At 36.6% G+C, this 14,090-nt stretch overlaps 1 protein-coding gene across 1 annotated transcript in view; it reads left to right on the top strand.

The window, feature by feature from the left end:
• Nucleotides 1-14,090, top strand: part of LOC126283993 (E3 ubiquitin-protein ligase MARCHF8) — a 78,762-nt gene that overhangs the window by 27,867 nt on the left and 36,805 nt on the right. The window contains exon 2 of the mRNA XM_049982530.1: nt 3,212-3,300. Within this exon, the coding sequence (XP_049838487.1) occupies nt 3,212-3,300 (89 nt within the window). The remainder of the gene's footprint in view (nt 1-3,211; nt 3,301-14,090) is intronic.

Raw genomic sequence — 14,090 nt, 5'->3', positions numbered from 1 at the left:
TGAAATCACACTAAGAGAATAGAGGCAAAAATTAAGAAGTTTGTAAATCAGTAGGATAAGCATAACACTAGATTTACTGCAACAACCCAAGCCTGTTCATAACAGTTGATTAGCAAATAAACATCCACATTCTTGTAAAGCATATAAAATTAAATAATTTCAATAGATTGAAGTGAAATTGTTTTAAATTAACAAAGGGCTACATTCTACATTGATGTCTTTTCAAATATAGCCTTTTTTGTAGGTTCCATTTTTTAAAAAGAGGTTTTTTATTGGTAACATTATTGATATGTATTCTGATTATGTTTAGTATAATGAAATCATTTCAAGAAAAGAAATGGACTAATACATTTTATTTAGAGGTTTCATAGTTCTCTACTGCATTGTAATTATAGTCTTTATGAAAAGCGCACATTTTATGTGCAGTTAGTGAGAAATTTGCACATCATTTTGGGCCTGCTCATTTTGTGCACAGCTCTATTTTGTATACAGCTGGACTCATATAGCAATCTGCCTCTAGATATGCCACCTGCCCATTTTCTTTGAACTTCACGAGTATCTTCTGGCAGAATGTATTTGGTGTAACAGGATATTTAATCCTAGATCACAAAGCCTGTTCCTATAATACATAAATATAAATCTTCACAGATTTTACTACTTTTTATTATATTCATTAAAACACACTACAGTAAATTGAAGATACAATAAAAATTGTATAACTGAAAACAAAAACTGCTTATTAGGTATTTTATTGCACTATTACAGTTATTTTGCCTCATTTATGGCAGTTTGTGCACAGATTTTCTCTATATTCTTTGAGCTGTGCTTGACGATATTCTTGGCAATGTGTAACTGTCATTCTTCTCTTTTTAGAATGGCAGGCGTGACAAAAAGTTCTCTTGCCAGTTGCAGATTGTTCTTGACATTATAATTGTGATTCTCTGTTTATGACACCTTGTATGGTTACTTGGTGTGTTTGTAGATTGGGAGTTTCTATCCTAATTGTCATCCAAGATTTGGCAAGTTCTTCTCCAAGGCGTAGAGGAATGTCTTTTCCTGGCAATCTGTTGGCTGCCTACTACTGATTATTGTGGGTATGGATAAACTGAGTATTCACAAATCCAATATTTACCATGCCATAAGATAGACAAAGTGGCCATTTTCTGGTTTTCTCGCTACATGAATAGGTGCTGCACATCTGGTCCAGCACTTCTACCCCATATTTGGCAGTATTGTAATCCTCTGTTGTGTGTGGCTTCTTACTAATGATAGGGGGCTGGTCATGAGCAGTTAACAACAGAACAACCATTATATTTGGTTTTGCTTTATATATAATCAGGGTTTTATCTTTATCAAAGCAAAACATAGATGTATCTATACTACATTTCTGTTTCATGGACAGTAGTTCAGGGGCTGTTACAGGTTTATTGTAGTGAATAGTGTCAACCACTGTGAGTTTACCCTTCAGAGTTTCACTGAGGTAAACCAGTTTTCTATTGTGAAGTTTCTGTTGGACCTAAAAGAGTCTTGGTCATTTCATTTACATGATATTCCCCAAAAGGCATTACATGTATCTCTGTGCATTTTTATAAGTAGGGGATGTATCCAACCGTGAAGTGTGTCCCAGGCCATTATTTTAATCTCATATTTATTTGGAATTTATGTGGGAAAGGACACCGTCCACAAAAACCCAACATTTATGGTAACATATTAGCCTGGTTTATAACAGTTACTGCAGTTATGAGCAAACTGTTCCCAAATGTTGTGCATTGGTGTGAAACAATCGTTCTGTCTTCTAGCTTGACAAGTTTGTTTCTTATCAAATCTCAAGCACAAGACTAAGAATTTGAGCCTTTCAGAACTCTTTGTGGCTTTGTATAGAGAACCACATAAGTGTGTATAGAACATTTCTTTTACAGATAGATGTTTTTTTTTTTCACTCCAAAGCTTCTGGTATTTCAAAGGTTCTGAGAAGGGCTTCTGGTGTGTGCTGTGCATGTTTGGTTTTACATGTTTGTTGTTATGTATCTTGAACTCCTGTCTATTTTTTCATTGGTATGTGCTCCTACAGCATTTATCAATTCATTTGTGTAAAATGAAGGAAATGACTGCTGAGGAGTCTTCGCTGCCCTGGCCTCTCCAATGGGTGCCTGAGTGAAGTGGATAATGTTTCTGCTTGGCATGCGATAACTTGAATGACTGCAAGATACTGCAGACCGATGGTAATTATTGTTCTCACCTTTTAGAAACTTTCTTGGTGACAACATAATATTGTATTTCTTGATGATAAAGAATTTCTGCCATCTTCTTCACTTTCAGATGTTGATTTGTTAAAATTGTCTGATTCAGATAGCTGTTGTTTCCATCCATATTGCCCAAGGCTAAGAGTGTCTTCTGGACTGCCCTACAATATCTTCTCGATCTGAATCAATCATTACTATATCATCAATGTCAACATTATGATTTCTTCATTTGAATTAGAATTGCTGTGAAATTTTTTTTCATCTACTTCTTTTTCAAGTATTTTCATAAGCTTTTCTTTGAAATTTGTGTCTTCTCCATACAGAGTACTCATCGAAAATAACATAAAATAAATATTCAGATACTTGCTCTCACATATATGCATAATATACTAGTGCATTACTTACTGAATCCATATTATTTCTTGAAAGAGTTCCATTGTTGCACGTAACCTCATGTAATTCTGGACACGTAGACACAAACCCTTGCACTAAATACTACTGAAGTAAACCAACAAATTTTACATTGTATACTTATGAATTGACCACTTCGAAAGTTAGGAAGCTACAATGAATCATAGCCATGTGGTGCAAAAAACGCAACAGATACAGCAATGTAACCAATCGTGCTTCATGAGAATGATCTAGGGTTAAGATATTGCATGTGAGAAGGTAGGATAACTGTGTCTCTGACTGCAGACTCTTGTGGAAACAATATATATCAATAGCACTAAATGTGTGTGTTATCTTAGTCGGCAAATTTTTAAAATATGGAAGCTATATCCAAGTGAAAGTGGTTTTATTTATTTATTTTTATTATATTGTTTCATTGTTTACTGGTCTATACTCTCTATTGTACAGATTTCCTGCCATTTAAAATCTTAGTGTGGTATTAATTTTGATATGTTCTGATTTTTCCAGTGACTGTTAATATGATCTTTACCATTTTAAATTAAAATTAATCATTTCAGGAACCTGTTTTTACTACATCAAGTCCAAATCCACCTGAAAGGTGTTCTTCTCATGCTTCAAGCCTCTCTAACAATCATGACATTTGCAGGTGAGGTGAAGCATCTGCTTATGTTGTTTCAGATTGATTCACAGCTTGTTTTTTGTTTTAAGCAAGTAAATATTTGTTCTGCTTCTACTTCTGTTCTTTTCATTTAGTGGTTTTATTTGCTAAAAATATATGCTGCATATGTTAAAATAGTGGTAAACAGCAAGGCCTGGAATCTCTATCAGTTTGAAAATTACATGTAGAGTATCACAGATTTTCAGAACTGGGGGAAGAACCTCCCAAGTCACAAGATGTAATCCAAGAAACATACTGGTATTATGAGTTATATACTGTTTGACCTTTGACTGTGACCTATCATATGTTTTTTCCTATCTATGTTATGTATGCAAATAGGTTGCTTGCTGGGTAGTTTGACAAGCAACTGTGAGAAAGTGACAAGTTGCATATTTGTGTGAAAACTCACTTTTTATTGAATTTTTCACACCAGCAACTAATAATTGTACAGTTGTGAAATATTGCCTAAAAATTCTGAAATGAGAGGAGTAAGGAGTGTTATAGTGGCGAAAGCAAATTTCTAAGTGTTATTGATGGCCCGTGGAAAAGCAGAAAAAGCTATACCTGGCATTCCCAAAACAAAGGGTACTTGGGAGAAATAGCTTAGCCACAACTTGTGGAGAGAATTTCTGTGAAATTTGGAAAGTAGGAGAGGGATACTGTCAAAAGTAAAGCTCTGAGGGCAGGTCATGTGTCATGCCTGGATAGCGCAGTTGGTAAGAGCATTGATCTCATTCGAGTTCTGGTAGGGCACATAGTTTTAATCTGGTAGGAAATTGTATATTTATTCTTCTTGCCTCTTGCTCCTTGCTATATTTTCAACATAGTCCAACAAATGGATTTGCAGTAAATAAAAACTGTTGCTACCAAAAAAGTAGCTGCTTTGCAACAAGAATAGGTTCTGTGTATATTTCATTCATAACAATACTGATATATGCATATGCAACTTCTCTTGACATTAATGCTCCCTTTGTAAATGCTGGTGTTTTTGTATGTACACTCCTTCAGTCTCTGCACGTTTCACATTTAATATTTCCTTTAGTATTGGCCTCATCTGCTATATATTTTTTAATAGTTGGTCATACACATTAAGAACACAACTATAAATATTACTGTGCAACAGCCATAGGCACCTATGTACTTCTCTCCTGTGTCAGCTTTTACATAGAACACTTTGTGAATACTTTTTTACGTAGTGATTACCAATTTTTTCAAGTAATTTGTAGATGTGGACTAAATATTGTAACCTGAAAAACAGACTGTATTTGACACTGAATACAACCTTGACTATCCTTCATATTGATGTAAACAAATCTAGAACACTTGAAGTTTTCCCAGCAGATATGTTATAAATTTAGAACAGGCGTCAATGAAATTTCATTCAGCTCCTACTGGGAAAATATTCAAATTCTATGAGAGATAATGTAGGGCTATATTACAATGGTTTGCTTATTTCCACAATTGAATAATTATAATCAATTTTGGGTATTGTAGTGACTCGGGAAGACACATTTTTTTATCCCAGTGATCATGAAGTAGATCTTGAAAATTTCCAGGCTTAAGAGTGAGCATTATCGCCTTGCAAGATAAAATACATTGCTGAATAATGCTAGCACCATTAAAAGAACACTCATGACTACAATGAATTCATATGCCTACATTGTTGACTTCATTTCATTGTGCACTAGAAACACTCACGACCTTGCACAGACCAGTATAAAATTTGTGCCTTGTTTCTAAGATGTACCAAGACAGTTTGAATTGTGTGTTTTCCATAGTCTTCTTCAAAAGTAGACACATCCTGAGGAAAAAAATGTGTATAAGCAAAGCACTAGACCACATCACATGTCATAGCTGAAAAATGGCTGATGTGTTGTACACCTTGCATTGCTGAAGTTCTTGACAGTCTCCCTCCCTCCCACATTCCCCACACACTGTTTTCAGTTAACTGTGTTTTCCATGTCCATAACAAGGTTAGTAGTTGATCTTGTTGCAATGATCTTTTTGTTGAAAATGAGAGTTCTCGCCAATTACATTTTACTTACACCATTGTGCTGCACTAATCCCCATGATGTCTATGTTATACCATGACAGTAATACTCTTGGTTGACTTGTGTCAGGTGTCGTTGCCAGCTTACCCTTTTTGGATATTACACTTGATGGTAGATCAATATCCTGCCGCAATGTTCATAAACATCATGACATCTCAGAATGTATCCTGACCTACTGATACAATAAGAAAAAATGCTATTTCAGTTTGGTGTGGATAGTTGAGAAAAACAAACTGCAGAAATAAGATGTGATATGAACATGGGTCTTGGCTTGGTCAACATCTGCGTTTTGCCAAGAAAGCAACAACCCTTGATGTGTAGCCATCAAATATGTGTGATAGTCTAGAATAACTACATTGAATAATTCCTTTATGGAACAGCCTCAGACCCTTTTGTAACAAGACTGTCTATACTCTTGACCTCCTCTGACCTAACACATTTGCCAGTGCAGTTTCTACCTAAATTTCTCTTGCTCTCTCCATGTAGACTCCTAGTAATACTCATAGCATATTTAACTAATAGTGTAGAACTGTAGTTTCTGTCACCCTCTACCATTCTGCCTTTAAAAATCACTTTTCCTTGACCATGGGTTTAATTTCTTTGTATTCATTTTTTAAAAGGATGTTTTACTAAAATAAAATGAGGGAAGTTCTGTCTGAAACCTTAATAATTCTTTTACAAATGTGGGTATCATTGAGAGAACACATGAAACTCTTACACATATTGAAACATCTTGTAGGCCATTACTTAATTGTAGAGCTTTGCCTTTCACAGAAGTGGAGGAATGTGTGTAACTTCCTCTCTGATATTCAGTTCTGGCAAGTCTGGAAGTTCCATTACAACATACACTCTCTGTAGCAATATGAAAACTTTGTTGAGCCAGTATATGTATTATATGTAGTTTGTAAAATTATGAATCTGTGGTCTAGAACTCTGTTCCAAAGAGATTCTATGGACAGCATTGGCAAAGGTTGGAGTGGATGGTTTATTAATAGATTCGGTGAAAAGGATGTACCACCAGTGTGAGGCAGTTGTGAAGTTTGGTTGTAAGATATTGGAAAATTTTAAAACAAATTGGGGATTAAGACAAGGATGTTCTATGTCACCGACTTTATTTTAGTTATATTTAGAAGTTGTCCTTGGTTACTGGAATAGACAGTGCGGAAGTTTGGGTTGACATTACAGCATCAAAATGTGTATTCATTACAGTTTGCCAATGATCAAGTACTTATGGCTCTACTTGAGGATGATGCCATGTGTATCAAATGAGAAAGTTTATGGATACTTACAAACAATGGGGACTAACCGTCAGTATGGATAAAACAGAATATCTTGTTGTTGGAAATGGGCTAGGTGAGGATTTGGACTTTGAGTTTGGCTGGGTAAGAATTGTGGAAGTGTTAAAGTATATGGATTCATCATTTCATAAGACTGGACAGTGTGATGTGGACATATCCTACAGGATAAGTTGAGCATGAGTGGCTAATTAGGTTATTAATTAGAATCCTTTGGAGTCGGCACATATCCAGGAGAACAAAGAAAGTGGTGCTTTGTGCTCTGGTTGAAAGCAATCTGTCATATGGCTTAGTGTGTTGGACATTGAATGAGAGATGAAGGGGTAAAATTGAGACTGTGAAAATGGATGGGTTTTGGCGAAGCATGAGAGGGACCTGCTTAGACCACATGTGGATCTTGGTAACAAATGATGATATTGAAAAATGTTTATAGATTCCTCAACATCATTGAACGTATGGCAACAATTTCGACAATTTTCCATGAGTAGGAATTATAGAAGTCATCATCCCAGAAATTGGTACCCAAGAATCGAGTATTTCGGTTATCTTGATAATGGATACAGATTTTCAAAAATGGGGAAATGGTGTTTCTAGGAAAATGTCTAAACAATGTACAGTTAAAATTTGAGGCATTTGCTTTAGGTTGTTTATTTAGATAACTTTGGTCTTGGTGCAAAAATGACTTAAATCTGTTTTTGTGGTTTTCTGCATAAGTATGGTAACCTTGAACCTCTTGATCTCAGTAACATTGAATTTTCTCATCATGAAAATATTGAAGGGCAATTTATTTTAATTGTTAAAAACCATTTATTCAAGACAACCGGTGTCAACAGTGTTTGCTGTTATCTTCAGGTCTTAAACATCTTTTTATAGTAAAACATGTTCATTTTACACTAAACCTCATACACAAGATGTCAAGGGGATAAAACTCAGTACATTATAAATGTTTGTATTCGGTAAAATATTTAGAAACACGAACAACTTTGTCCAAAAGACGATGTACACATACATATTGTTCACAGATGCTAATTATGTGATACAAATATGGTACACAATAGCTATTAAGTTTTGGCTCTGAACAGTATGCCTGTTCTTCCAGTAGGTATACAGATGCTCACTAGGTTAAGGGCTATCCAGAAGACTTGACACCCTTATCTCTGTTGTCAATATAGTGGAAGATATGACTCCTTGAAAGGTCGCATTTTTTGCCTGCACCTTTCTGGAACATATTTGTATTGAGCACTGTCATGCACAGACCAATAAGCAAGCACATTTCCTAACCTATAAAGTATGGGGCTCCAAATCATGCTAGGTTTGTGCCACTAAGGTGCTTGACTGTTGTGTAATCATTCTGTAAATTTGCTTGCTCCTACACAATCTGAAAGGAGAGATAGCAGTGTTGAATGTTAAGACCACTCTCCAAATCATCATTGTTGTAACCTGTCACCATACAGAGCAACTAGCTGCTCAGTTAGCTGCTGACTTCAGAAAATTGAACCAGTGACCATTTATTAAGTTGAGGCTGTCATCTATGAAAGCTCTTAAAGGACAACAGGTGTCAAGATATTGGAAAAATCAAATCGACATCATCAACAACAACCAACTTGTCTAGTTTATTTTAGAATTTCATTTTCTTGGTGTCAGGTGCTTATTATCATCAAGTGAAGAGGACTGTGTTAAAGATTCAGAGGACATTGTGTTAAAGGTTGCAAGTGGAAAAAACAACCAGGCAACAGCCATGATTGACAGGATAGAACTCTTCAAATGTATTTTGCTAGACTGCAACCAAAATGTTACCCTTATCCAACAATGATTGCTTTGGGCGATTTCCTGCCATTGAAGACACAATTCTGCTAGCATAATCTTGTCATGTTCTAGACAACAGTCTGGACACTCAGTTGAGCTATGAGGCTCTAATCAAGTGCAAAAAGGGTACTTAATCTCACAAAAGAAATGTTTTCATCAATGACGATGATAACCATCACGACAGGAGAACAATTGCCTTAAACAATCCCAACTCATCGTTAGTGTTTGTGTGTGTCAAGTATGGATACAAGGCTGATAAATTGAGCATGGGCCAGTGTATGATGTTGTAATAGTCAACATTCATACAGGCTATCTACAGTTGAATATGGACAATTCAGAAGAGATGGACAGCGCAACTTGAATGGAGAATCCAACAGCACTGCCATACAAAGGGCCACTGACCAGCTTCAAACCCAGGAAACTGTATTCCACTCCAAACTATGGGGCCTATGTTTTAAGAGGTGGAAGAGCAGTGCTGCATATTATGTGTTATCTGCTGTTGAGTATCAGTTATAGTGGCTATCTGGTGACATGCAGGTCACAGGTTCAACTCTTGCCTCTGTATCATTTAGAACTTATGAAATACTAGCTATGCATATCAGTAGTTTTGCACAGTAAATGATGGTACATAAGTAAGCTGTTGTACATGCAGTAACTTCAGCTGCTTTCACATGTGTGCATGATTGAGTAAGCGTAGCACAATGCGTAGATGCCCCCCCCCCCCCGCCCCCCCCCCCCTCCAAATACGCCCATGCACAATGACATAGCATGCACACAGCGTTGTTCTTGAGTGGTGCATGTGGACGGACATGGGCAGGTGCACTTATCTACACATCAAAAATGCTATGGAAGTAACTATACACAGTGTGTATACGACCCGGGAGATCCGGGAAAAACCCGAGAATTTTTTCATCCGAAAGAAAACCTGGAAATTTTTTAGAATTCCAGGAAGTTTTCATTGTTTTTGTTTTCAGTTAAATTTTTGTAATTTGACTGGTAAGAACTGATACTCTAACAAAAGGTATTACTGTGTCCCACTACTGCAGCAATAAAACATGAACGAGAGAAAAAACGAAAATAAAAATTAAATTGCAAGGGAAATGCGTAATATACAGCAACAAAACACAGTGCTCATATGAGCGTCTGCCAGCCGCAAAATGTGTCAAAGGCTTTAAGAAGACCTTGCAATGCTTCATAACAACAAATTGCCTCCGATGAGCGTAACGTCACAACTGCTTACATTAGATTCGTTTTAGCAGTTACGAGCAGGATCTTGTGCATGCGCAGTTGAGTAGTACCTTCCCCGCATCTGGCTATAGAAATGTGGCTGTTGGCTGTGTAAGCAGACGCAGCAAGCAGCTAGATGCTACCAGTAAAAATTTTACTGTAGCGCCCAAGCTGCCAGATTCATGCATGCGCAGCAGGCCCAAATCTGGGGGGGGGGGGGGGGGGGCTATTCATATCCTTGAGGGGGAAAAAACCTTGTTTCACAAAGCACCTAGCATCCAGCGCACATTAGTCTATCAGTTATTCGTATGACTTTGAAACACATCTCTGTCGGTTTTTGAACACATTCTAAGTTGATTTCTGAACGAATCGTAAGTTGATTTGTAAATGTGTGTATAGTGCACATGAGGTCTCTGTCAGGGGAATCCTAGTCGCGTGTAGAAACAAACTTTCCTACAGACAAAAGTGGCTATACGAGCTGAGCGGAGTAAGGCCGAACGGATGAATGCCAACTGCTGTCTGATGGTGTGGTTGATTGGGTTTGCGAATGATGAGTATCGTTATAATTACTAGCAAAATCCATAGATTCAGACTACAGGAGTGAAAATAAATGAATAACCGGTAAGAAAGGTTACGTATTACCCTCTCGGAGTATCGAACAAAATGAAATTTTGACAGAAAACTTTGGCCAGATTGCTATACTAGTAAGGGCCAGTTGTACAGTCCCCGGCTAGCAGCCGCTTTAAGTTTTATTCTGGAAGAAGCACGGAAAACACATTGAACGAACATGTAACAATGGCTAACCAGAGTATAATCACAGAATAAGTAAAGCGATGAGTCTGGCAGAGTTGGTGAAGTTAATCTGTGAATAAGCTTTGACATCGGCAGGAAGAGCTACAGAATTATTGATAACAAGTCTGTTTGTTAGAACGAGGAAGGAGAAGTAACAGGGACATCACACAAATTATGGAACAATATGACGATTCCAAGTTTATATAAAAATTTCGATCTCTTGCTTCAGAAACTGAAGTGTATGAATGAAATGTGCAACTATTTTGTAACGTAAAGCTTTTTGCTTGTAATAGGCCTAATAAGCACTTGAGATTGGTACTTTGTGAATTACATTCTGTCATTACAAAAAAAGATCATTTGTGCCCAAAGTCTCGTTTGTTTGGTGTGTGTTACAATTGTTGCAGTATTAGAAAGGCCTGTTTTGTTTTATGTAACAGACAGTGACAAAATAGACATAATAAGATCGGGAACCCACACTAGCCTTGGATTCTATTTGTGTTAACAGCTTTTTCAGTATTAGACAACGACATTTCGATTTTTCATGTAGCAAAACGTTTGACGAACTTCGATGAGGTAATAGATTCTTTCTCAGAAAGGAAAGCACGCTATGTAAAGCTGTAGGAAGATTAGAGATAGAAAAATTCTAGGAGCTAAAAATTGAAGAAATGTGTATTGTCTTGCTTGTCTCATGTCTTTACTGAGGTTTATGTATTCAACTTCTAGCACGTATGGTATTATGCCATAATAAAGAACCAAACTCGAGATAACACAGTACTGGTACTACAAGAAAATTTAAATCCCGAAAACCACATTGAAAAGCATAATATCAGGTCATGGCCTACTTCACAGGGAATCTGGACATAAGAATGTGCACTTTAAATGTGCACATTTTAGTATAGGTCACGAAATTCCGATGCTTTTGGAGTATCCTCTGATGTCTTGTTTCTTTTATGACATAATGTAAGATCTTTTAATGTTTTACACGTACGAACATACAGTCTCCCTATGACATCATAGCTGCACCAAGCGCTGTGACGCCTGTCATCTGGCGCTCTCTGGCAACTGCAGAAATGAACCTATTTCTAACAGGTCGCAGGAAAATATTCTGAATGGTTGTTTGAAAAGCATTACCATCAAAGTAAATTCCTTTTACACAAGTTGAACTATATGCAAGAATGTACGATGAATGTCTTACGTCAAAGAGCGTTTGACTGTCATTTAAAAATGAACTCTTTGATGACGAGCTGTTTAAATGAATTTTGAGCCCAGAAGATCAGACATTTATGTTGGTATTAAAAATTTTACAGGCACATTTGTGCGATATATCTTAAATTGTAATACTTCCATAAAAGACAACATTATATGTGATAGCTTAGCTTCTCTTGCAGCGTATTAATCTTATAGACCAATATTATATGTGAAAGCTTTGCTTTTCATGTAGCAACCCTGTGTATATTAATTTAAACCATTAACTATTTTTGTTTGTGTGTTCGCGCTACTTAACAGTGACGTTGCTATTGGCTGACTACATCACATGTCCTAAGTTCTGAATACCCGCTGTCATTGGCTGGCGAGATCACGTAACATGAGCTGTGACTAGCTTACAAAAGCGCATCACAATCTCAGTTTAAATGCTTCAGAAAGTAACATGTGGTGTTTGGTGGAATTCAAATTTATACTTTTGTAATATTAAAATACGCAGTGGACATGTCGCTGCACATCAAAGATCTTTCCAAAATGTGTTTTTTTCCCTGTGTTTAGTTTCCTAAAGTGCCGGGAAATTCCACGCCCGTGTATAAAACCATAAACATTCAAAGAACTGATAAGTTATACAGTTACGAGAGAAAATACACTGTCAGTTAACAGGGAAAAAGTATGTTTTCATATGGGAAAAAGTGTATTTCTAATTGGGAAATCCGGGAGAAATCCGGAAATTTTTTTCCTTGTCCGCGTATACACCCTGTATACATAATACATTCTGCACATTATGCAATAAATTTAATCAATTTTTAAGATGGTTTATGTTTACTGAAGAAGAAGAAGAAGACGACAGTGTCCCATCCCCTTCTTCACACTTTTAAGCATCTACTTCTCTCTTTTTACTTTATAAAGTAACCTATGCACTTCCTGGAGGTGCAAGCTATCTTCATACCAGAATGACATTTTCACTCTGCAGCAGTGTGTGCGCTGATATGAAACTTCCTGACAGATTAAAACTGTGTGCCGGACCGAGACTCGAACTGGGGACCTTTGCCTTTTGCAGGCAAGTGCTCTACCAGTTGAGCTACCCAAGCACGACTCACGCCCTGTCCTTACAGCTCTACTTCCACCAGTACCTCATTTCCTACTTTCCAAACTTCACAGAAGCTGTCTTGTGAACCTTACAGAACTAGCACTCCTGGAAGAAAGGATATCTTCACACCAAATTTCATCAAAATTGGTTCCACAGATTAGTCACGAAAACATAATGGAGTTACTTTCACATACTATATTGTAATGTGAAAGTATGAGTTAAATGTGTTGAGGATTGTGTAACCATTGTATTCATTATGTTGAATCATATCACATCCAAAACATCAATCAATAAAAGAATTTTCAATACAATAAACTTCAAAAGTCAAAGAGTAAATAGCTTTTTCAAAAAGTAAATATTTTTCCTGTTCTGTGTAATAGTCTTTAAATCAATAAATATCTTGCACTATACACTTTCTAAAGTGGTCTATATTTTTCCTCTCTGTTCAAGTTTTTTGTATACTAAATTTCATAAAGATCATTTCAGTGGTTTAGTCATGACAAGAAAACACACACACTTTGCATTTATAATACTTTAAATTACAATATCTTTGTCCTGTAATTTGATTTGATGAAATAAAGCTACGTTCACAATAACTCTGAAAACCACACGAAAATATGTGTAGTAGCTTTGGAGGTTAGTATGTTCAGACAGATGCAGTGGTTTTACAGTTTTATTGTTAGTATAGATGGAAGGATATATGATGCATTTCTTCATGAAGTAGTTGGTCTTGGTTAGAACAGTCTTTATCTTCTCCATCTACTATATACATATAAATTAAAGTCCACTGCCACTGTTTCTGTTTGCATGATTGGGCTGATCTCAGGAACTGCTCAAGGGATTTTTATACATTTTTCACTTATAGACTGATCCACAAGGAACATTTGTGTGTAATTTATAAATATTTCCTACAATTTGAATGAATTAAAGACCCTACCATTGCAAGAATGATGCCATTACCATCTGCCTGTGAATGGCATAACTCTATAACTCCTTGGCGTCGTGTAAGGTTACCTAACTGCAGTGCCAGTCCAGCACGAAATACCTCTGACAGGCTGGTGTGGACTACTACTACTACTACTACTACTACTGAGAATCCACTGCCAGCTACAACCAACTTCGTAAGTGATCCACAATGCAGGACATATTGAAATTAAGTTAATAAGTATAGATTTAATTAACACTATGCTGGACAAGTCGTCTGGCAGTAGGTACTTAGTGTAGCCATTCAAAGCTGGGGTAGGTCACTAGTATGTGTATAATTAGGAACTTAACTCTGCTTAGTTTTGTGTGTGTTTACTACACATGCTGTCA

This window comes from Schistocerca gregaria, chromosome 8, assembly GCF_023897955.1.
Source record: "Schistocerca gregaria isolate iqSchGreg1 chromosome 8, iqSchGreg1.2, whole genome shotgun sequence".
Classification (NCBI taxonomy): domain Eukaryota; kingdom Metazoa; phylum Arthropoda; class Insecta; order Orthoptera; family Acrididae; genus Schistocerca; species Schistocerca gregaria.
The sequence above is the reverse complement of the archived record's forward strand: the minus strand, read 5'-3'. Positions and strand labels throughout refer to the sequence as shown.